Source organism: Choloepus didactylus, chromosome 17 (genome assembly GCF_015220235.1).
Source record: "Choloepus didactylus isolate mChoDid1 chromosome 17, mChoDid1.pri, whole genome shotgun sequence".
In the NCBI taxonomy this organism is placed as follows: domain Eukaryota; kingdom Metazoa; phylum Chordata; class Mammalia; order Pilosa; family Megalonychidae; genus Choloepus; species Choloepus didactylus.
In genome coordinates, this window is record NC_051323.1 from 67,956,469 (window position 1) to 67,981,641 (window position 25,173).

Here is a 25,173-nt window from a genome sequence, read left to right on the forward strand (position 1 = left end):
CCAGAGGTTTGGAGAGTTAGAGAGTTTGCCCAGCGTCACTCTGCTGGTAAGCAGGGAAACCAGACTGCTCCTGAAGCCCATGGTCCTTTCACTCTACTAAGGAGTACTTGGCCTGAGAGCACATTCTGGTTACTTGAAAGTCACCAGTGTTTGGGAAAAAAAATCACATAGATGGGAAAAGTTGATTTATCCAGAATTCTAATAATTATAACATGTGTCTGTAAGTCTTAATTACAACCATCTGAGACAGGCTGTTTGGTGAAATTATATTGAAGGAGTCCTGCTTTGTAGGCTTTGGATTCTGGCCTTATCATACACTGGCCATTGCCTTGGGTAGGTTACTAAGCCTCTCTGAGCCTCCTGTATGCTCTGAGGATTGCATGGGATAAAAAGGAGCAAAATCATTACACATGGAGCCCCGAACACAGTTACCCCCCACAGATGTTAGAGTTTTCAAAGCATTGAAATCGAGGCATCAATAATACAACTTGCTGCAGAAATATGCACTGTTGCTCTAATAGCTGCAGCTTTGGGGAAGTTATGTTAGTGAACCACTCTGAGGGCGGTGATCTGCCACCTAGATGGAGCTAAGGGAGAGTTTTCGGAGAAAGTCACTCAACGGGGAAGTAAAATATCATGGTAAAGATCTAATGTTACCATATATGGAGGTAATTTTTAAATTGGAATTATACCTTCATCAAAGATAATCTCAAATGGAGAGAATGTGGTCAAAACTGCAGCTGAAATTTGTTAACAGTACAGTTTATCAGGTTCAGCCTATCAGTAACGTTGTTCCTGTGTCTTAACTGATGGGGAAAATGGGAGGTTTTTAAAGAGAGAGAGAGAGGCTGCTGCAGTTAGCACAGAGCTTTTGGAGAAATTGAGCTTTCGAGTTCATAAACTCGGCTGGAAGGAAGTTGAAGAGGAGACAGCTCAAGCACCACTATCTGATGGTAAGTGCATTTAAGATGTTTTTCAAAAAATGCTTTTACTCAAAGGGAATAGAATTTTAAACTAAAAATTTAGGTTAAATAATTAATATTAATTTTTGCCTTTGAGCAAAATAGCATTAACTTAATTTTACCAATGGGAAGACCAAGTTATCAGTTGATGAAGTCACTCGAAGTCTTGTTTGTATATTGTGGAACTTTGGTCTAATTTATAGAAACTATCTTATTGAGGGTGAGAAAGGAAGGTGATGGATATGTATAGTGCTCATATTCCATAGTTATTCCTTCTGAAATTCACTAAAATCCAGAAGTGGACTCTACCCAGCTGAAGGACAAGAGAAAAGAACTTATGCTCTAAGGAGCTGCAAGCCAAAAGGGGTGAGGGAGAGCTACATGGGGTGGGGAAGCGAAGTCAGAGCCTTCCTGTGAGAAGGAAATAGAGAAAGGAAAATGATAGAGGTGGATCTGAGGAAGAGGGTTGGGAAGGGCCACTCACTCCTCACGGAATAGGGAGTCGATACTGATTTAAGTTTGCCTTGTCATTGGTGCCAGCTTTCAACCTTCTGGCTCCTTTCTTCTTCTCTCTGAAGCCCACCTAACAGAATAATAGGGTCAAACACAGCTGAGCCTACTGAGGGCCTATTTTGTCTTATAATTTCCCCCAGCAGGAAATAAATAGGTGCTTTCTCTCCCTCTAGCTGCAGAAGTTCTCCTACTAGGTCCCGAGGCTAAATTATTCATGTGTTATGGTCTGACAATCCTAATATGGATATTGTTAAGCCATTTTTGCTAATCCACATACAGCGATTTGAGACAGGAAGCTCAAGAGTTATGCAGAGTTGCATTTAAATCCCTGCTCCATACTTGTTTGCTCCAAGACTATAGGCAACTTATCTAACCTCTTCAATTCTCAGATTCCTAGCCTATAAAACCAGCATTTTAGTACAAATAACAAGCACAGAGGGAGGTTTCTAAAATTTCAATGGATTTAAAATACTTAGCACAGTACCTAGCTCACAGCAAACACTTAATGTCAGCTCTCATTGTTGTCATTGTTTTATTCTTTCCCTACTCTGAGAGTTTTTATCCTTGGGCCTCAATGCTGGGCTACCTCAGCTGAGTTTCTAGAAAACTTCTCTTGCATGCCATTGCACCTGCTACCCTGCTAAGCCCTAGTTGCTTTCCTCCTGCAGACTGTGCCGCCGTGGCTGCTGAATGTTACAGACTCTGCAGCAGGACGTGCTTCTCTCTGTTCTTGAACAGGCTGTTCAGGTCAGAAGGGAATGGCCAGAACGTGTTTTCCTAACTGGACACCTCTGTGTTTGGGTTTGTGGCCCCACAGCTCAGTTGGGCTTCGGTGACTTTGGTCTTTGGACGGCTGCATTTTCAGTAGGAAGACCTTGCATCTGTATCCTTCACCATTTGTCTTTCGATCACAAGTTCTGTATTTCTCTGCTCACCCCTTCATGCTTTCCATTTTTCTGGGAGTGCAGATGCAGAGAACTGCAAAGGAGACAGTTTTGAATGATTTGGGTGAATTCAAGCCAGGCTGGCATTGCTATCGGAGGGCAAATTCACTCTTGATGGGAGGGACACGTGTTGGAGTGTCCAAGTGGCGGCGATACTAAAATTGTGTGAGTGTGCACCTGCATGTGTGTGTAGTAATGCCTTGGCTCAGGGTGCAGGGAGCAAAACTCTAATGGCAACCAAGAGTCCGGATCCCAGAAAGGGGAACAGAAAGGGCCAGGCAGGCTCAGGCACAGATGAGAAAGGAGAAATGGAGTGATAAAGGGATCCTGGGCTAGGGCTGGGGGAGGCTCCAGCATGGCTGGGACACACTTACCCTAAGCACACTTGTAATAAAATAGCAGCAGCAATGACAGCGATTATTTACTGAGAGCCTATGGCGAGGACGATGGGTCAGACCCTGTGGCTGGTGCTTCCCCTCCATCGTGTGGCGTGGTTCTGATGATAATTCTGTGACGCAGGTGTGAAACCCAGATCTAGCTGACTTAGAACCCTGTGCCTTCAACTACTGCCTGCTGATGCTTGCGGGGCCGTCTGTGGATATGCTGCGAGCCTTGGCAAGGACTGGCTCTGGACCCAGTGTGACTGAGCCCCATAGGTGGAAGGGACAGTGTCCTGATGGAAAAGCACATGCAAAAAAGGGTGTCCACTTAAATGTAACTGGGTTTAGCGAAAGGATTATAACTTACCCCAAGGTGAGCAGATCACCTTGAGTTTCAACAACTGCAGACCTTACGTGGGGTCGCTTCTGTCTTTTGACAACTTCCTTGAATATGATTCCAGCGTGGGCACCAGGTGCCCATTTTGAGCCCCCTCTAAGTTGTGAATGAGCACCTGCCCCATGCCTTGCTCTCAGAAGTTTGTGGTAGCAGCTATGATGGAGCCGAAGGCTGGGGTCTCTGCCTTCTCAGCCCCACTGCACCCCAGTGTAGGTGCCCAACATGAAGGTTGCATCCTGGGAAAAAGGGATGGGGTGATGTGGGTACACCTGGGGTGCTTGGTAGCTCTTCCCCACTCCTCACTCTCCCTGCCTTCCCCAGGGCCAACTGGCATTTTCTAAAAATCCTCTTCACCTGGCTCCTTAGTTGGTCTGTGACTAACACCAACCCTATGAGGGAAGCTTGGCTGAAAGAATTCTGCACTATACACTTGCACCTGAATCTCTTCAACTCATCATCTGAGCAGTACCTCAAACTCTAAAGAAAATCATGATCCTCTTGACTCCCATGTTCAGGAGAGAGAAGTTTCCGTGGCTTTAGCCATTCTGTAGGAAGGAGAGGTGAGCATAGAGATAAACGAGGGCATTCAGCTGCCAATTCCTCGCATTGTTTTTTCTTCTCAAGCAGGGCCCCGATAGATTCTGGGTTGTGATGTTCAAAAACATTTTATCTTCGTTTCCAACCTTGTCTTTTTTTAGCTGTGGTTCCTGGAAATTTGAGCTTCTTTATCCCCTGACAGGTTTCTGCAACATCATACTGACTTAAAAACCAACTCCTAAAAGGCACCAGAGAAATTGCTCTTTAAAGGAATTCTCTATTAAGCTAACTCCTATGCACAGTGAATCTTCTTTTCAGACTGTGATCTAAGTCTTAAAACTAAGAACTTCTTAAATCAGGGTGACCAAACAAGTGACTTTTGAGCGGATTTGGCACCTGCTTTCATTCAGGACATATTTTGGAGCAAAATAGAGGGTCAATTTAAACACAACTCCTTTTGGTTTTTCCGTTTTCTCCATTCTTTGGTCTATGTTTGTTGTCATTTTAATCCTCCTCTCCTCTCAATCTGCCAGTGATGGTTTGTGCTTCCAGCCTCTGAGCTAAATCCAGGGCTAATTCACCCACCTCCTATTGCTACTTCCACCTTGGTAATAAGAGCAACCTTAAATCTGACATTCACGTTAGCAAAAGGATTCAATTATATGACAATATACTTGGAAGAAAAATTAATCATCATGTTTTCCCATTAATAAACTATTTAATTTATTAAAAAATATTGATTGAGGACTTATTCTGGGGATACATCAGTGAACCTTCAGAAAATATACGTGGTGCGTAAATTAGTTACTCAGTAGGTTAGAAGGCTATAAATGCCATGAAAAAATATTGTGGGGTATGGGAGATTAAGGGTGCAGGGTTGGTTGCGGGGCAGGTTGACCTCATTAAGAAGGTGGAAAGAACAGAGGAGTGAGGGAGTGAGCCACACGATACCTGGGGGAAGAGAATCCCATATAGAGGGAACGGCTGGTGCAAAGGCTCCAAGGGTGGATGGGGGGGAGGCAAGCTCGGGGTGTTCAAGCAACAGGAGAGAATGTTGGACATGCGGTGGCGTGAGGGTGCAGGAGGGAAGTGGGACATGGTTCAGAGAGGTGATGGTGGCAAATCGTGTAGGGTCTTTTAGTCCATTACCAGGGATCTGACTGCTAGTGGGTGAAAAGGGAAGTTTGAGCAGGGTTGTGATTTATAGGGATCACAGTGGATTCTGCTTTGAAATAGGTCATACGGGCAAGGTAAGGGCAGGGAGACCAGTTTGGAGGCTATTGTAATGATCCTGGCAAGAGAAGGTGGTGGCCTGGCCAGTAGTGAGGGCCGTGAGAAGTGGGTGCATGGTTGAGTTCTGAATATACTTGGGAAGCAGATCCATTGACTGATGGATTGGATGTGATGTGAGCAAGACAAGTGTACGGGATGCCTCCAAGCTTTTGTACCTGTGCAGCTGGAATGATAGAGTTGCCATCAGCCAAGATGAAGAAGGCTGTCGGGAGAGCAGGTTTTGGTGGGAAGACTGGTTTCGACAAGTTTATTCGAGATGCCCGTGATACGGAAAGTGGGGTGGCGAGAAGGCAGGTGGATATCTGAGTCTGCGGTTCAGGGTAAAAGTCTGGCTGGCAAGTTCAGCTTTAAGTGTAATCAGCCTATAGATGGTGTTTAGAGCCTTGAAACCACGTGTTTGGTTGAAATCACATGGGAGAGTCAGAAAGAGGTGCAAGGAAGGAATCTTGAAGTGGTTGGGAGAAGGGATGACAAGGAGCAGCCAGTGGGATGGGAAGAAAGCTAGGAGAGTGTAGGTCCTGAAGAAAGATGGAGGAGAAATTGCTCAACTGTGACAGATGCTGGCTACAGCTCAAGTTAAAGTGATGTTTGAGAACTGGCATTTGCATTTAGCAACATGGAGATTATTGGTGATATTGACAAGACTGTAATGCCATTACAATCTTGACTAATTATTAATGAAATTGCAATTTAAAGAAACAAATAAGTAATGCAATGGTTCCCAAAGTGGCTTCTGATTTTATAGGGTTATTTGCAAAACAAACAAAAAAAGACAAAAACAAGGGGAAGGAAGAATGGATTCTAATGTAAAATAGTTAAAAATAAGTAAATGAGTTTGAGAAGCTTGGCATGTTGTATCTTTTTGGTGATGGAAAGTATTGGCATATTAAAAGATCTCAGGACACCTCTGGGAATAGAATTTATTGCAATTCATTTGACTTTGTGTCTCTCAACAACTTTTTTTTAAACCTAAGAACCAATTAATGTCCCATGAAGTTTGTGTTTACATTTTGGAAACAGATATTATATAATTATAAATATATCTCCTTCCCGTTTGCTAGTGATGGGTACCCACTGCCACAGCTAGCTATAATAGAACTTTCTTTTATGGATATGCTTTAAGAGATCAATCTTTTTTTCATTTGTTATACAGTTATTGTCAATGAGTACTATTGTTATACAGTCACAAAGAAAAACAGCTAAAAAGGAAGGAAGGTGCAAAGAAATGGAAGAAAAGAGTTAGTGTCAAACATTAGCCTTTACATTTATAAATACATTTGATGAGAGAATAAAATGGTATGTGTAGGTTTGGATTCATAGGTTGTGTTTTCATAGTTAACAAATATTTATCAATGACACTCTCAGTGTAAGTAATGTGCTAGGCGCTGGACAGTGAGTTAGCCACATATAAGGCAGGATCTCTACCCTCAGAGAGTTCATGGATTTCACTTGGTTACCTTTTTTCCCTCTCTCTCCTTTTATTTTATTTTTTCTTTTTCCTTTCATTTGCTTGTCTCTTTCTTCTGTCTCTGTTATCTTTTTGTTTATTAACTGTTAGAGGGAAGTTTTTCAAAGTAAAAATTTCTGATGAAATATTGGTGAGTCAGGTTTTGTCCTGCATTATTTTCTTTTGCCCCAGGAAGAAAAAATGCAGAGCGTGTGCACACGCACACACACACATAAAAAAAAGAAAAAAGATCTGACAAACAAAAAACCATTTCATGTTCCAAAGCAAAGTCATATCATACTGCTTTGATGTTTGATTATTTCAGTGTCATCTTTAAGGTAGAGGTGACGGGGAAGTGGGCCTGGATCATAAACTCAGCATTTTAAACACTTCTGCACTGCTTGACGAATAGAAACCCAAACTTTTCTTTTAGGGTGAGGTAAATACCTCTATCCTGGGAAGTTTTATGGTGAAAATCAGAAATTGCTGTATTCTGCCCTCATGGCCTCTCTGCTTTCATTCTTTCCAGGTCTCTACACACTGACATATCCCAAAGGTGTATCTCTAAGTCCAAATGTGTCTTCTGAACTTCAGAAGCAAATATCCCACTGAGAGCTTGGCATCTCCAGTTGTATATCTGATAGATTTGTCAAGCCTAGTATTTTTGAAATTGACCTACTCTCATCTAACACCTGTTCCACTGCAGACTTCCCCATCTCAGTAAAGGGAAAGCCCATCCATCCAGTCGCCCAGGGGACACCACCTTTGGAGTCACTTTTGATGGCTCTCCTTTTTCATACCCCATGTTCTATCCATCAAGAAATCCTTGTGAGTTCCTCTCACAAAAGGTATCCAAAATCCAGCCTTTTCTCACCACTTCCGCTTCCACACCCTGGTCCAAGCCACTGCCTCTTCCACCTTTGATCAGAGCATCCTCCTAAGTTGTTTCACATCTTCATCTCCTACCTCCATTACGGGTGTTTTCAGCAATGGAACGTTCTTGTTAAAACACTGAATCGGGTCATATTGGTCCTCGGCTGGGACCCCTGCCATGGTGCCCCATCTTACTGAGGAAAAGCCGAAGTCCTCATGACGATTCACAAGGTGGTGCTCCATCTGGACTCGGGGACTGCTCTGACCCCCTCGCCTTCTGCTCAGCCCTTTCTTCGCCCACTCAAGCCCATGGCCTCCTGCCCCTCTCAGACACCCCGGGCCGCGTCTGCACCGAGCCTCCACCATGCAGGCTCCTTCTGCCTGGACTGCGCTTGGCGTGTTGGCCAGAGGCCACCCGCCTGGATCTCCTACCCAAAAGGGCACCTCTCCAACTCTCCTTGTTTCCCATCCCTGCTGTACTTTTCTCCCTGAACATATCCTATCTAAAGTCATTTGTAGGTATTTTTTATGTATTTCAGTTGCTCATGGTCCTTTCTCTCCACTAGGTTGTAAATTCCTTCAGGCAGTGTGCTTGCCTCCCCTTCCTCTGCCTGGTGGGTGCTTCGCTGTCCCTGGCCATCTGAATCGGGGACTGGCACTGAGGAGGCCCTCGCTGGGTGCCTGGGGACAGCCCAGTGCTTTTACAGGCCCAGTCGGTACAGAGTTGGTGTGTGCGTCCATGCTAGCTGTCAAAACTCGGAAATACTTGCTTAGGGATGGTTCAACAGCCACTGCCTCAGGACCTCCTAATACCCTCCCCAGCCCTCCCCTGGCACCTTCCCACAATCTCTAAACTGCAGGGTTAGGTGCCAACTCCCTGGCGGTGGCTGTCGTCTTTCCAACTGCTCAGTGCCGATGTTCCGTTGTTGATACTGGGTGTCATCGCGTCTCACGCTCACCCAAGCTACGGGAACTAGGCCTGGCTCATTTCCTTTAATCTGAAGAAGAAAAATTGAAATAAATTCAGAAGGGAAACTTATCTAAACTTTTTCAAGGGGAAAAGTTTACTGAACTATACACAAGACAACTTGTTCCAGTGCTCTTGGAATGATTTTCACAAATATCAGCAACTTCCCATTCAGAAAATTTATTACGAGAAGCTTAATAAAAATTGGCAAGGCCTCCAGTGGATATTTCACGTGGTATGACATCCCAGTGATAAATTTGGGTCACTTGACTTCAGTGCAGTTATATTTCTGTTACGTATGTGAACAAATAGGATTTTTTTTAATTTTAATTTATTTTTATTGAGAAATAATTAATATACAGTTGAAGGTACAGATCTTAATTGTTCAGTTCAATGAGTTTTGACAGTTGTATACATCCATGTAATCACCATGCAAATATCCTACCCCCACCATCCCACAATCCCAAACACATACTTTTCGATTTCCAACACTAGAATTGGATTTCATAGAAGAGTAATCACACAGTATGAGCCCTCCTGTGTGTTTATTTTGCTTAACATAATTTGCAGGGGGAATGGGGAAGGTTATTATTGTCTCCTTTGAAAAAAAACTCAAGCTTGTAGAATATGACATATTTGGGAATCACCTATGTTATATCAGAAGTTCTTTCCTTTATGTTTCTGAATAGTTTTTCATTTCCTTTCCTTTATCCTTTCTCCTGTGGATGGACATATGGATTGTTTTCCTTTTTTGGCATCATGAATAGAGATTTTATGAACATTTTTTACAAGTGTTTTGTGGGCATATGTAAATACCTAGAAGGAGAATTGTTGAGTCATAGAACAAATGCTCTATAACTTTTTGTTTTGTTTTGTTTACCAACTGATTGAGATATAATTTACATACAATAAAATGCACACATTTTTAGCATAAAGTTCAAAATGTTTTGATAAATGTACACCCTATAAAACCAGCATCTCAGTTAAGGTATCATCCCATAAAGTTCTCTCATGCTTTTTTACAGTTAATCCACCCCCTCATCTCCCATCCCAGGTAATCACACATTTGCTTTGCAGTTCTAGGACATTATAAAAATGTGATCCTATAGTCTGCACTCGTAAACCTGACTTGTTTCACTTAACATAATGTTGGTGACAGTCATTCATATTGCATCTTTCTTAGTTCCTTTTTTTGTTTTATGAGTAGTGATCCATTATATGACAATAAAATAGCTTGCTCATTCATGTGTTGACAGATATTGGTGTTTCTTCTAATATTTGGCCATTAGGTATCTAGCTCCTATGAACATTCATGTACCAGTCTTTTTGTGGCATAAGTTTTTATTTCTCTTGGGTAAATCTCCAGGAGAGAAATTCATGTCTCATATGATATATGCTCAGCTTTATAAGAAACTACCAAACTATTTTCCAAAGTCATTATATCGTATAACACTTCCACTAGCGATTATGGGTGTTCCAGTTGCCCCACATCTTCGCCAGCACTTTGTATTGTCAGTCTTTTTAATATTAACCATGAAGTAGAATCTTTTTGTAGTTTTAAATTGCAGTTCTCTAAAGACCAGTAACTTTGAGCATCTTTTTTCATATGCTTATTGGTCACTGGTGTATCTTCTTTTATGAAATCTCATTCAAGTCTTTTTTTGTGTTTTTGTGGTGGGGGGGCTATTTTATCTTTTTAATATTGACTTGTAAGAGTTATTTATGAATTCTAGATACAAGAAATATTTTCTGAGTCTGTGAATTGGCCTATTGATTTTTTTAATGATGTCTATTGAAGACTAGAAATTGTTAGTTTTGATGAAGTCCAAGTTATCAATTATTTTTTCATATTAGTGATAATTTCATTATTATAGCTTTATATTAAGTCTTTAAGGTAAGATTGTATAAGTTCTCCAACTTTGTTCTTATTTTTTTAACACTGTTTTGGCTGTTCTGGGTGTTGTGATTTTCCATATAAATTTTAGAATTCTCATGGAAATTACGGAGGCTGATTCTAGAGCTGGGAAAATAAAGGGCCCACGGGCCCCAGGATAAAGGAAGATGCACATGCCCTGAATAAAGGGTGTCAAGCACAGTTCACTGGAATTGATTCTGTGGAATTAGTAGAGGAGAGGCCACGTAATGATGGTAAAATTTTCATCTCCAAGGACTCTAGTTAGAATTTAGTCATTTCACATAAACAAATACTTGGACTGTTGGCTCTTTTTCACATGGCCGGCATCCCGTTTCTCCCTCTGGGCCATGTTTAGTCCACGAGCTCCTTGTGGTCTGCTCTAGGCTCACACTCTCCTGGGCCCCAGGGAGTTCCCATCGGGCCTTCTGAGGGCAATTTTGGCCTTACTTTACCATGAGATAAAAAGAAAGACAGAATTTGAAGAGAGAGACGTAAAAGTCTGGCACAAGGGAATATTGTACCTGTTCCAATCCATCTATAAAATCTTTCTTTTTCCCAACAAAAGTTCTACCCCTGGTAGGTTGTACTAGTTCATTTAACAAATCTGTGTGAGCACCTCCTTTGTACGAAGCACAGCTGTTATCAGTGGACAAAACTGGCAAAAATATCTCTTTCTGGAGCTGTATTCTAATGGGGAGAAATAAAAAAAATAAACACAAGAAATAAGCAGAATGTTGGAAGGTAATGAGTACTCTAGAAAAAGACTACAGCAGTATAAGGTTATAGGGATCGGGTGAGGGGAACATTGCAAGTTAAAATTAAGTGGTCAGCTAAGCCTCATTGGGAACATTGCAAGTTAAAATGGAGTAACAGCTAAGCCTCATTGGGAAGGTACCATCCGAGCATCGATTTTGAGGAGGTGGGAGGGTTAGCCCTGTGGGTAACTGGAAGAAGATTTCCAGGAAGAAGGGGCAGCCAGTGCAGAGACCCTAAGGACGGAGTGTGTCTGACGTTCAAGGAACAGCAAAGAGGCTGGTGGGGCAGGACGCGAGGTAGCGGAGAACACGGTCAGAGGGGTAATGGTGGGGTCGGGTCCTGTACCCTCTGTGGTCACCGTACAGGTGTGGCTTTTACTCTGACGGAAGTGGAAAGATGCTGGAGAATCTACACGTTTTGACTTATGTTTGCCAAGAACTCTCTAGCCTCTGTATTAGGCTGAAGGGGGGCAAAGTTGGAAGAAGGGGCAGTGACAAAAAGCCATTGTTAAAATTCAAGTGAGAGGTGATGGTGGTGGAGGTGGTGAGAAGTAGATGGAGGTGAAGCCAATAGGATGACCTGATGATTGCATGTTGGATATGTGAGAAAAAGAAGAGTCAATCATAAATGGAAAGTTTGGGCCTGAGCAAGTGGGAGGATGGAGTGGCCATCCACTGAGATAAGGAAAACTACCAAAGAAGCTGGATTTCTGAGAAGCAGGGAGGTGAGACAGATCAGGAATTCAATTCTGGAGATATAAATTCTTTGTTAATTACAGTTTGTCCTTGAATATATGCCAATTTCTTTTGTTTATTGGAGGCGGAACTTGGGTGAAGGCATTAAGGAGGATGGAGGGAAAGAGTCTTGGGCACCCCTGGAGCTTGTAGCGCAACAAAGAAGGATCAAAAAGCTTAAGTGATTTGCTCAAGATGATATAGTAAGTTGTTGGATGAGCTGGATCCAGAGCGGTCTCCCAAGGAAAAAGCTAGGACTCAGAATGCCACCCTGCTTCTGCCCCCATCCAATGAAGGCTCTAAAAACATTTTCTTAAGGAAAAACTGAAGTGAAGTGGCATTGGAAATACTCTCTGATGAAATGGGAAAGAAATAATCTCCCCCCTGCTTATTCTGGTAAGATTTACTGAATGAGAACATGAGCCAACTTAAGTTTTTATGTTCAATGTGACAAAAAAAATTCCCTGGATTTTGATATGGACTTAGAGTAAAACCAGGCCACAGCAGCTCTGGAACATGTTGAGATGTTTATAACTTGCACTGAACCACGAAACTGGCCAAGATAAATGAATAAGCCTCACGTGAAAGCTTCCAAGTTAGGAAATATTTGAGTGTCCCTTTACAAATGCACTCAGCTGGCTGTTATTCTGGGAATAATTTTTTTTTTTTTTTAGTGGAAACATCAAAGAAGATCATAAATGGGGATATGCAAGATTTCACAACTGAAACCCCAAAGTAAAAAAATATGAACAAATTAGATTGGATTCTATCAGATCAATTTTGAAAATTAAGAATAGTTATTAGAGGACTTAGAAAGAAGTTTTCTGCCAGAGGCCCACAAGCAGACACTGGAAAATTTTTAACTAAGTTGGGAGAAATTCATGGCTGCTCAAAATCTCTTGTGTTTATTTATTAGAAGCCCTTGCTTTAGCATTTCATAGCTTGTTGAGTTGCTATAAACTACCATACTTCTGTATTGGATGGTGTTGGACTAGTTAGAAGCCCAAAGCAACAGATAGGAAATGAGAAAAGACCTATAAATATTTTAGTTCTCTATAAATAAGAGGCCTTAAGGAAATTACACTAGCTTTTATTGTTTAAATACTCAGTCACAATTGTAAGAAGGAAAGCTTTGCCACTGTAACTTCTCTCTTATTTCGTTGATATTAAAACATAGAAAGCCTTGTTTGGTTCAACATATCTGGTTTCAACCTTAGCCACAACTAGGTGAGCTCGATCAAATTATTTAACCAGTTTGATCCTTGGGGTTTTATTTTAGTCTATTAGAGTTGAATGATGTTGATGATAAGTATCACCTAGTATTTCACTTTGAATAAAAGGACTTAATTATTGAATGAATGGATGGATGATCTTACAACAACAATTAGACTTTGTTCAATGCTTCTGCAAAATTTCAGGATTATGATAGTAAAATTCTGACCCAAACTACATTTTTAAAACCAAGAAACCAATGCAAAAGTGGCCTAGTTTAAGCCACAATGGCGGGTGAACTCACTGCCCTCCCCACTATGTGGGACCTGACTCCCAGGGGTGTAAATCTCTCTAGCAACGCAGGATATGACTCCCAGGGATGAATCTGGACCCGGCATCATGGGATTGAGAACATCTTCTTGACCAAAAGGGGAATGCAAAATGGAATGAAATAAAGCTTCAGTGGCTGAGAGATTTCAAATGGAGTTGAGAGGTCACTCTGGTGGACATTCTTACACATTATATAGATAACACTTTTTAGGTTTTAATATACTGGAATAGCTAGAAGTAAATACCTGAAACTACCAAACTCCAACCCAGTAGCCTTAACTCTTGAAGACGATTGTATAACAATGTAGCTTACAAGGGGTGACAGTGTGATTGTGAAAACCCTGTGGATCGCACTCCCTTTATCCAGTGTATGGATGGATGAGTAGAAAAATGGGGACAAAACCTAAATGAAAAATAGGGTGGGATGGGGGGGGTGATCTGGGTGTTCTTTTTTTATTTTTGTTTTTTATTCTGATCCTGATTCTTTCTGGTGTAAGGAAAATGTTCAAAAATAGATTGGGGTGATGAATGACAACTATAAGATGGTACTGTGAACAGTTGATTGTACCCCATGGATGATTGTATGGTGTGTGAATATATCTCAATAAAACTGAAAAAAAAATTAAAATTTTTTTTTAAAGTGGCCTAGTTTAATGTATAAATGCCCCAATTTAATAAAATATTAAAAAGATGTTTCGGGATACAAAATGTAAAACAATTTTGAGTTTGTGTTATTTTATTCACCATACCCTTATCCAGTGCTTTCACGTTGCAGGCAGTATCCCAAGCAATCTAACTCCTGATACTGTGTTCTCCACAGCAAAACTGACAAGGAGATTTTGATAATCAGATCTTTACAACGGGGTTGATATAGCAATTCTTTGAACTTACACCAAAGATCTTGTTGGTGAATCTCCGAAGGGTGCAAGATCGTGTATGTCTTCCTGTCAGAGCACATCCCTGGGCTCCCTAACACAGTGCTGAGAAGAGGTGTGGTGGTAACCTGGCTCCAAAAAATTGATTTACCGTACTACTGCTTTTCCAAGTCCTCCAGTGCTTAGCGTTCCACCTCTGGTGGCAGGATACCTTAGTGAGTAAGTATTCAGCCTGCTTGGGTTCAAATTCTAGTGCTACCTCTTAGTGGTTATATGACTTGGCCAAGTTGCTTAACTCTCTGTTCCTCAGTGTTGTCACAAGATGGGGCAGTGATAATAGCGCCCACCTCATCGTGTGGTTGTGAGAATGAAAGGAGTAAATGTCCATAAATCACTTAGAACTGGGTCTGGCACATAGTGAGTTGTATGTAAGGATTATCTAGTGTTATATTATTATTATTGCACTGCCCTGGAGTTAGTCCTCAATGTCTTTTGGGATGTGATGACCTTTAAAAGTAAGTTGAACTTATAATGAAGTCATAAGTCATAGTTGTATACATAACTACAACCAAATTTTGCTTACAATTTGTTTTACATTTAGCCCACAAGTTGAGGGTTATGGTTTTTTTTTGTCATTTACCTTCAGGTAACCTTAGCCACAGCATCCTTGTATTTCTATGAACTCCTTGGAAAATCTTCTGTTCATCCAAACAGAGAACACTATTGGGATTTAAATCTGAGGAACTGGAATCTATTTTTGGGTGAGATTGAGTCAAATTCTGGATCATAAATGTAACATTTCCATGCAGTCCTGTCCACTTCTCATTGCTTGTTTGTGCTTTGTAAATGCTCCCAAAAGCTGCCCAAACTGGCTTACTCTTCCAAACCACTGTCTCCCAAATGAGGTCTCAAAGGGACATCTTGAACAGCAGCATCAAGGTCCCCAGTTTCAAGAACATTTAGAACCAAATATATAATAATATCAGGGGAATAAAGAACAAGCATTATTCAACTCAAGAAACTGATGCTGCATTGGAAAAATTACTTGATAACTTCCTTGAAAGGGATTTATTGAGTGTCGTGCTTATGTTTAAATATTTATGTACCAAGCTAATGAATTCTTGTCACATGATTCACTGGTATTTTGAGCAAGTAGAGGGTGAGTGGGATGGCAAATTGCAGGATATCTTTGAGTGTCTCTCCTATTAAATAAAACAGCATGTGCCTGCATGAGCAGTTTACACGGAAGGAGCTAGAAGAGCTGGAAGCTAATCTTAGTTCAGCCATCAACGGAGTTCATTCCTTTTTGTCCCTCGGTTTGGGTAAGCAACAGCTATTTATCTAAGTTTGTAATAGAAATTGTTCCATTGAGGTAATAAGAAAAGTTTTGATGATTCCCATTTAGAGAAAATGTGCTTTCTTGAAATACATTAAGGATTGTTGTGGTTATTCTGGTATTTATATATTTCTAGCTTCCTTCCTTGCTGACCTTGACTTTTTAAGGAAAGAAATGTATGGTCAAATGGTTCTTTTACTGAGGAAAAAAGAAAAGTATGTGATTATTTTTCCCAACTATTCTCAGAAAGCCTTCTGTGACTCTTGGAGTGGAGGCCAAGGCAGGACAAATGTTTGAGGTTTCAGGTTTCACCCTAGGGAGAGTTACTAGCTACTTTGTGGTGACTTATTTCCATGTGTGCACCTGTGTGTGTGCGTGTTTGTGTGTGTGCGCGATGTGTATGAGTACTCGTAGCTGTCAGCCTGTGGTTTTATACAGGCAATTTTGACATTGTATTTTCTAGGGCCTATTGAATTAGATGGTTTCAATTTTTTTTCTTTTCAAAAATGTAAGTGCACTTTCATTCCTCTGAATTTAGCTTCTTTCAGTACATTTTCATGTGACTGGTAAAATGTAATTGTGAAATTGCAAGGCCATTGTGAGATCTACAGTGTTATTGTAACCCTGTTGTTACATATATTTTACTTAATAAATACTTATTGATTAGTTAATGCTTCTGGGGGGTATTGAGCAAGTAAAACTCGTGGCTGATAAATATGTTGCTTGTGGTTGTGTATGATTTAGTTTTTCAGTAGAGACCCTGACGATTCTTCCCCTCCCTGAATCTTAGGGAGCACCTCCCATCTCCCAGCAGAGGCTCCGCCCTCACACGGCACTGATTAGTCTGCTGTCATCTCAGCAATCAGTTACCAACCTTGCTCCTGTTGGATAACAGATAATGGGACTCGGGGCTTTGGCCATTCTAACAGTTCTCATACCTTCCACAACAGCTTCATTTAGTAAGTACTGCTTTTCAATTAAAAATTTAGATTTTATACATTAAGTAATCCCAAGAACATTTGCCTTGTTTTGCTTGCTTCCAGTTCTTTCAGCTGAATTATAAAAAGGAAAATTCATTTTTGCTCTTCAATCATTCTTCGTACAAAAGATGTCAGAATTTTAATTTTAAATATTCAAGTATGTCAGAATTTGAGAGTTGTAGGCATTTGTTGACATGACAGGGAGACTCGGCTGCTTTTCCATAGACTCAGTGTCAGGGATTGCATTCTGGATTAATTCATTCATCTGTGGTACCCAATGGACATAAATGAATTTAATCATTTATTTATTCTTTCCCAGCTGAATCAATTTCTAAATTTAATTCTAGAAGGAAATATTTAGAATGTATGAATTATGGTTTGTATATGATCATTGCAGGATCATACTTATATTTTTTATTTGCAGATAGAAAATACTGGGGCCTGGAAAATGATGCTTTAATTGTGAGCTGTTCTAGACAAGCAGGAGATCGGTACCCTGTGGATTGGTATTACTCAAAAACAAATGAAATTATCACTACCCAGGAAGGAAGTCGCGTGTTTGCCTCAGGGGAACGTCTTAAGTTCCTTCCGAGCAAAGTCAGTGATTCTGGGCTCTACACTTGCATTATCCGAAGGTATTATCTTGGCAACGGCCATCATCTTGGGGCTGTTCCTTTTAATAGAGGGTAGTCCAGCTGCCCCTTACTTTCCTTCTCTTCCTAACCCTTTCTGGAACAGTGGAATTTATAAAGGGATTTGAATGAAAGAGTGAGGAATACAGTCAGGTTAGGTTTCAGGAGCTTAAGAGTAGCTATTTGGATTTATAATAGGGGGGATTAATTTGTAGTCTAATTAGCCTAAATAGAAAAAGACCTAGCTTTCCTAGAGACTGAGGGAATTGGGGGCACTTTTTCTCTTTTGGCTGTAAGAAAGTACAAACCACCACAAAAACATGGTAGTTTTAAGGTGTTTGGCATCAAGGAGGCTTATGGTGGATGACAAAAGGCAATTATCAGTGCCTTCCACCTTAAAGTTAAGCTAAGGAGGGTTATATGAGATTGTGTGCCTTTAAATTATTTATTGGGTATATAAATTGTTAAATATTTTTATTTTATGCACATACAAAACGTCAGATGAACTGCCTCAAAAGGCAGCACACGTGCAGCGAAGCCCCCAGCTTCTGGGATCTGATAAGTTTAGGTTTCAAATTCCTGTTCTGCTGTATTTAGCTGTGTGAAGCTGAGAAGTTACTTCCTTATTCCTCAGTTTTCTGATCTGTAAATTAAGCATTATAATTCATGTCAAAGGGTTGTTGTGAGACTAAAATGAGGTAATATACAAACAGTTCATAACACTGTGCCTGCTACATAGTAAACCCTTGGTAAAGGTTGGTTAACTTTATCATACTGTGTTTGTGGTATTGCAGCAGACATCAAAGCATATGAGGAAATGGTGAGAGAGCCATTTTTAGGGCTATATTATGGGGGGGAGTTATGTGTTATATCAAAAGTAACAAAATATTTGAAACTCGAGATTCTTTTTTAAATTCAGTTTTATTGAGATATATTCACATACCATACAGTCATCCACAGTGTACAATCAGTTGTTCACAGTAACCATCGAATAGTTGTGCTTCATCACCACAATCAATTTTTGAAAATTTTTATGACTCCAAAAAATAAAAATAAGAATAAAAATAAAAGTAAAAAAGAACACCTGAAGCATCCTGTCACCCTCATCCCCCGCTATTTTTCAATTAATTTTTGTCCCCATTTTTCTACTCATCCATCCATACACTGGACAAAGGGAGTATAGATTTTAATGGTTGTATTTAAATAAGAAAAGAACAACTATATATCAGTTGTTTTAAGAGGAAAAGCAAATTAACTAAAGGCAAGAGTTAGATGATTTCATGATACTATGTGACTTTTAAAAATTGTCTGACTTATTTCAATAGCCCCACCATCAATAAGACTGGACATGTAACTGTGACAATAAATAAAAAACAATCAGACTGCAATATTCCAGATTATTTGATGTATACAACAACATTTGGAATTCGAGAAAATTCCAAAATATTTTGTCCCACAATTGATAACTACAATTGGACAACACCGCTTCAGTGGTTTAAGGTAAAAAGAAACTTGGGGGAAACAGATGGAAACTACGTAATTAAGCTTGCAAGTAAAAAATGTACTGAAAATAGAATGGAATTTTTCATTTCAGAATTGTAAAGCTCTTCAAGGATTTAGGTACTATCCGTACAAGAACTTTTTGCTAATTCAAAACGCCACCAGTGATGATGCAGGTGATTATACATGTAAATTTATGCACAATGAAAATGGAGTCAATTATATTGTGACAGCAACCAGATCATTTAAAGTCAAAGGTAAGCTACAGAACTTAACAAAATAAAATATTAAAAAAAAAAAAACAGATAAAATGGGAAGAATTTTGACCTCCTCATTGATTTTCCTGCACTTCATACCCCTCCCTGAAACTTCCTCCTGCTCCATCTTATCTTACACAGTCTTTATCAGGCTGAAAATAGTTTTTGTTAATGCATTATCAAAGGCTTAAAAAATATGAGAGGTGGATTATGTTATTAATTCAACGTCACATCTTTTCTTTCTTCTTTGGCTTAATTTTTCAAAGATACAGTAATCTGTGTGCTAACTTTACTTTTTTTGAAAGTCAGTAGAACTATTTGGAGAGAAAGAATAACTTCACTTTCCCATAATTTGGTCTCAGAGGTTCTGAAAATAGAAAAATAAATTAATCTCAAATGAAACTGGATTAGAAGTTTAGCGAGAAGCTATTTATAATGGAATATGCAAATATTGTTGAGTGATTTTCAGCCCTGGTTTGCAATACTTTAGCATTGTCAGTGACCTGAAGTAGGTCACTTAATTATAAAAAAAGTTTCTCAAATTTACTTAAGTTCTATAAAAGGCTTTTTAGAACGATTTCTCAATCACAGTATAACAAGGTCCCTTTAGGATAGCCTGGGCTGTGACAGATGAAGTGGCACCCAAATGTGTCGCAGATTTCTTAGGCCAAAGCAATATTGGAGGAAAGTTTTGGTTTGGCTTTTTTCACTCTTCCACTGCTGGAAAATAAGCATCACCAGACCACAGTTTTATTAGTCTCTCATTGTTTAATATCAACACCTGCAGTGTACCTTAATCATACTATTTTAAATAAATGAGCTCCCCACCCCCTTCATTGGCTCTTGCCCAGTGGATTAGTGGATTGGACTAGCATTCATTTTAATGCCATAGATAGAAGAGAAAATATCAAAGAGCATCTTAGGTAGTAAAATAAAGTATTACCCGAAAGGATTTTGTTTCATTTATACATGTGTCTGTGTGTGCATGTTTATGTGTATAAGTATTTGTTAACATGGGTCATTGTCACAAAATTTGAAAAACATTGCCGTGAAATAGGATAGAAATATGAAAATACAAGATTTATACTGATGACCATGTAGCATTCTCCTAATATTTATATTCTCCCTTTATCTTTAAGGTGGGGAAAACTTTTCTTTGCTTCCAGTAATTAGAGCACCTCTACACAATGATGTAATAGAAGTGGAAATGGGTAAGAAATCTTTAAGAATGCTGTGGAAGTTGCCAGAAAGGTCTCCCATATGACCCTGGTCTGAACTCCCCTAGCAGAGGGCAGGCAGTTGTCACAGCGGACCTCAGGACTAGTCAGGCGACCCCGGCCCTGGCTAGGAGGGATGAGGACCGGTCACAGTGTGATGGAGCATTTCCACGGGGACTGCACTTGGTAATTCCCGGGGCTCGCCTGCACCCGTCTCTTTCCCACCTCTGCCCAGGCGCTACATCCAGCGCACACTTGGCACGGGAGAAACCTAGGCTCCGAGAGACTCACGTGCCCAAGGTCCCGCACCATAAACGACAGACGGGCGAGAACCCGGACTTTCTGGCTCTTTCCGTCTCTGCCTTTCCTGGTTTCCCACGACAAATGGGATGAAGTTCAAAGATCTTACCACGCAGACCAAGTCGCTGCATGGGCTGGCCCGCACCTCCCCTGGCTCACCCGAGCCCTAACTCCCACTTACCTGCGCCCCCACCACGCTGCCCGCCTCGCTCGACGTGCAGGGCTTTCTACCCTCCCCTGCTTTTGCCCGTGTTGCTCCTGCTTCTCATCTTGCATGAGTGGGCTTCCATAGCGACCCCTCCGGGGAATCTCCCCATCCCGCCCTCCTTCCCTGCTGAGCACAACAGGGCCTCGGCCTGGCCCAGCTCCAGCAGCAGCACTAGCAGGTGCAATCGGCAGCCCTGCTCCCTGCAATGGTTTCCCTCTCTACCCCCATGTCACCTTGTCCGTATTTCTACTACAACAGCAGAACACCTGGCGTGGTGATCATTTGCTTATACCCTTGTCACCTCCCAATAGACTCCCAGCTCCTTGTTCTGCTCTTTCTGCTTCCAATGCCTGGCTCTTGGCACAGTGCTCAGGGCTCAGACAGGGCTGGCTGAGGGCAAATCCCAGGGCACGAAGGCAGCCATGCTGCTAGAGGTATTAGGTAGTAGGTATTAGGTACAGGGATTGTGTTCAGGTCAGGCTTCGTGAGCCCCTTCCAAATTCCCCATGGGGCAGATATAGTTTTAACTCCAAATGTAGCTAATGCAAAGAAGAGAATTTGGTAGGAGGAGGAAGGTGGGGAGGAGAGCTGTTCAAAAGAAACGACAATTTACTGTAAAGGGAAAGACTGTATCATAAGGTGGAGTTGGTAAAATCAGAGTCATTTGCTTTTTTAGTTTCCCCTGCAGATGAGAAGGTAGTGGGAGCTGAGCTTCAAACTCGCATAGGAGTTGAGTGGAGATAATGGGGAGAGCAGAGGAGGCAAAGCCAGGGCCTGGGAAGGTGAAGGGCTAGAGGTGGAGAAGGAAACCAGCAATCAGTGCTGGGCCACACACTGGGTGTTAGACAAACATTTTTATATTAAATTAAATGAAATTTAATTCAGTTTGCAGAATTTAATTTTATCGGTGAATTTCTTTACTGCCCATCTAGGAAAATCAGCAAATGTAACTTGCTCAGCATGCATGGGGAAAGGCTTTCAGAACTTTGCCTCGGTCCAGTGGCATGCTAACAAAAGCAAAGTTGGGAACCTTAGTGAGACAAGGATTCATCAGGAGAAGGGGCAAAATCAAAGGTATTTTTTTATTGAAGTTAGAACCTCCTCTTCCCCTCCCCCATCATTTGCAACTACCAAGTGAGCATGAAAAGTAATGAGTTGTCCTCTTAGTTCCAGCAACCAGCTGACTTGTCTAAGCACTATTTTAAGAATATCTGATGTCAAAGAAGAGGATTTATCCCTCGAGTACGACTGCCTGGCCTTTAATTCGCATGGCTTGAGAAGACACACCGTAAGATTAAGGCAGAAGAACCCAAGTAAGGAGTGTTTGTGAGACTTTTGTCACCTGAGTTTGCAATGTATCAACTGTAGGCTGAAAGTATGTTTTTTAGAGAAAAATGCATTGGCATCTGGCTCCACGGGGAGCCATCCAGACCAAGGAAATGGCCCATCTCCTAAAATGTACTTCTCCTCTCGGGCACCCTGAACGCTTGCTGTCTGGGTCATCCTATTCGAATTTTCTGGTGAAAAAATCCTGTTTGCTTCGCCCGCATCCCTCTACAACTTCCTGGCCCCCCTGCCCTCTGCTGATCCCTCTTCAACTCCCATCTTCTTCCTTGTTCCTCTTGCTGCTTCCCAACCTTATCCACGCTCTCTGTCTCATTGCACAGGAAAGAAAACACCCCAGTGGTAAATTTTGAGCATGTTCTTTTGTTCTTCACCTCTTTAATAATTTTATTTTATTTTTTTTGCCATAATGGGCACACATTTTGTTTGTGAGGCTGGCACAGTAGATGGAAAGGTGACATATTTAACCCTTGGCCATTTTAGTACAAAAATCTTAGATATTATTTTATGACAAAAAGGCATTATCATTGTTATACTTCATAAAAAATCAAGTTTAAGTGGAACTCAGGTGAACTGTGGCAGCTGAACCCATATCTTTATCCTGTTATTCAACATGCAATTCGGGCACAACCTGCAAGCTCCATTCCTAGCCGTCTCTGTGTTCTCAGTCCATAGTACATTGCCTGGCACACAGCATATGCTCAATCAATATTTGTTGAAAGAAAAAATGGATGCACACCAAAGTGATCAATAAAACAGTATTTCCACACATTGCTAACTTTGTGAGCCAGAAGGCTGAATTATACAGCATAACAATGTTTTATACTCATGCTTGGTAAACAGAAAGTTTCCCCATGAACTGGAAAGGCTAGATTGTTTTTAGCTTGTATGAATCCAACTTGCTTTCAAGAACCTTGTTATAATTTGATGCAGTAAAATATTATCATTATGACAAAAAATATAAAAAAGACTACCGTTCGATGGATTACTTTCAGACACTGTATAAAACCCATTAAAGTGCAACATTTTCTTTCACAGATAACTGGCATACTGAGGCAGGGTGACGGGGATGCAAGCAGTATGGGGATACATTTTCTTTAGAGAATTTGAAAACAGTAATAAAATCGTTTAAAAGTTGTTGTGCTTTTCATTATCACTATCCCCAGACAACGTTAAGCAATGCCAATGATGAAACGCGCCTGCTTGCTGGGGCAGCCTGCTGCTTTCCCCTGCTCCTCCAGAAAATGAAAAAGCAAGCAATGTTATCATGGAAAATAGCTTTGTGAATACTTCATTTCCGAGAGCCTGTGGATACCCTCATCTGTCCTTGGTCTTTCCGTGTAACGACATCCTGTTTATTAGATGAAGCATTTCATCTCATAGAGATGATGGAAACAAAAAACTTGATCCAGTGATATTTTACACTTGTTGCTCCACTTAGCGATCTTACAACTCTGAAAAAACCATTTAATATGTTTATCAAATAGCCAACGGAAGAGTTAAACTCTTAGTTCACACCCATACATGGTGTGTGGCTCAGATTAATTGGGATAAACACACAGAAGCACGGAATGATGAAAAAAAATTGGGGGTGAAGGGAAAGCTGACCCCCAATTTGATATAGTTGTGACAAGAATCTGTCTAAGGTGGGGCTTGGAATTTTTTCTTGTCCCTTAACTGCAACATTTTATCAAACAAACAGAATCATGGCTCACGTGTGATTGTAAGTACTATTGCGTTTCCTGTACTGTCAGGTAACTGCGGGTTATAATTTTGTTACCCTGAGCATGTGGGCCGTGTCAAGATGTTATATTAGGGCAGAGTTTGGATATTGGATCCCCACAGAAAGAGAAACCCACACTCCCCACCCAGCCCTGCGTTTGTCATCCGTGGGCTTATGTTTTACGTTTTATGAATGCTCTCTGGTTACTTGTCAGAATTGTTTTCACGTAACTTGTTTTTATTGATTTTGTTCTTCATGCTTTGTTTGTATTTGATATTTTTACCTGTTTTTATTTTCAAATCAACAAGCTTATCCCCTTTTCCAAAAACCATGTAAACTAAAGGAAAATTGTTTCTACTGCTGTTGAATTGTCGTGATGAATTCCTTTATATCTAATAGAATAAAAGAAATGGCAGCATTGTCTTGAGTTGAGAAAAACAAAAATTTAAAAAGCCTATATCCCCATTGTATGAATATTATTAAATATGTATTTAATGGTCATAATAATAATAGTATCCATTTATACATTGTTCCGAGGTTCAAGTCACTGTCTAGCTACTTAACATTTAATTTCTCATTTATTTTCTCACAACCCCATGAGGGAGGGATGATCGATATCCTCCTAATTTTACAGATAAGGAAATGAGGCAAAGAGAGATTGAATAACTTGCCAAGGACCACAGTTATAGAGAGGCAGGATTCAAACATAGGGGGTGTTTTCCTGCTTATAGACACTAAATGAAAGTTAGTGTTGTCTTCCTGTACAAGGATTACGTACACATTTATAAAATCACTAGCAATTAGGAAGATATTGAAATTCGACTTATTTTAATCTCTTGAAAGCAGCCACCCACAGGTATAGTGATTTCACGATGGTCCCAATAAGTATAGATTCCGGGCATACATTTGGAGAGGGTTTGTAGAAAGAGTGAACTGGAGAGGAATCCTGTTGAAATGATGTACTTAAAGAGTACCTATAAATTACCTATAATCCAGTGACGATGCCGATAGTAAGCTTGCTGAACATTTTCAGTTCTACCCACCGCGTTGAGTCACTTCAACTTAATTCTCAATTTCGTAGTTCAGGATACTCAAGTAGCTGATGAACTATTGGGGTGGTAAATGACTGTGAATATGGGCCAGTGATTTCCTGCATCAAAACTGGGAGCCCATACTTGGAGACTTGGGATGAAAATGAAAAAAAGATCCATATAGCCAAATCTCATCTGAGATTGTTTTCACATCCATCTTGAAGTGGGATGATTTTTAGATAAGATAATTGGCAATTATAGGAAGGAAAATAAATTGAAAACTGCCCCAAACACCGTTAATGATGACAGTACCCGTGTTCAATCCATATGTACCTGCTAAAGTCCTTGAAGATGGGGACCGTGTTGCATATGTAGTGGTGATTGGTGAAGCAATGGGTACAGGACACCATTCAGTGATGGCTAAATGATTCTCGCCAGGCAAGAAGTAATGAGTATGTCCAGGACTTTGACTTCTCTGTCAAATATGCTTTAGAGACTTAGATGGACCTT

General features: G+C 40.6%; 1 protein-coding gene across 1 annotated transcript in view; it reads left to right on the forward strand.

Annotated features, from left to right (window-relative positions):
- Window positions 1–901: 901 nt before the first annotated feature.
- IL1RL1 (interleukin 1 receptor like 1) overlaps window positions 902–25,173 on the forward strand; it is a 32,177-nt gene continuing 7,905 nt past the window's right edge. The window contains exons 1-12 of the mRNA XM_037807728.1: window positions 902–953; window positions 14,081–14,124; window positions 14,212–14,354; window positions 14,782–14,896; window positions 15,354–15,457; window positions 16,262–16,430; window positions 16,876–17,086; window positions 18,409–18,583; window positions 18,678–18,840; window positions 19,980–20,051; window positions 21,498–21,639; window positions 21,733–21,878. Coding sequence (XP_037663656.1) covers window positions 16,370–16,430; window positions 16,876–17,086; window positions 18,409–18,583; window positions 18,678–18,840; window positions 19,980–20,051; window positions 21,498–21,639; window positions 21,733–21,878 — 970 coding nt within the window. The 5' untranslated portion in view covers window positions 902–953; window positions 14,081–14,124; window positions 14,212–14,354; ... (1 more) ...; window positions 15,354–15,457; window positions 16,262–16,369. The remainder of the gene's footprint in view (window positions 954–14,080; window positions 14,125–14,211; window positions 14,355–14,781; window positions 14,897–15,353; window positions 15,458–16,261; window positions 16,431–16,875; window positions 17,087–18,408; window positions 18,584–18,677; window positions 18,841–19,979; window positions 20,052–21,497; window positions 21,640–21,732; window positions 21,879–25,173) is intronic.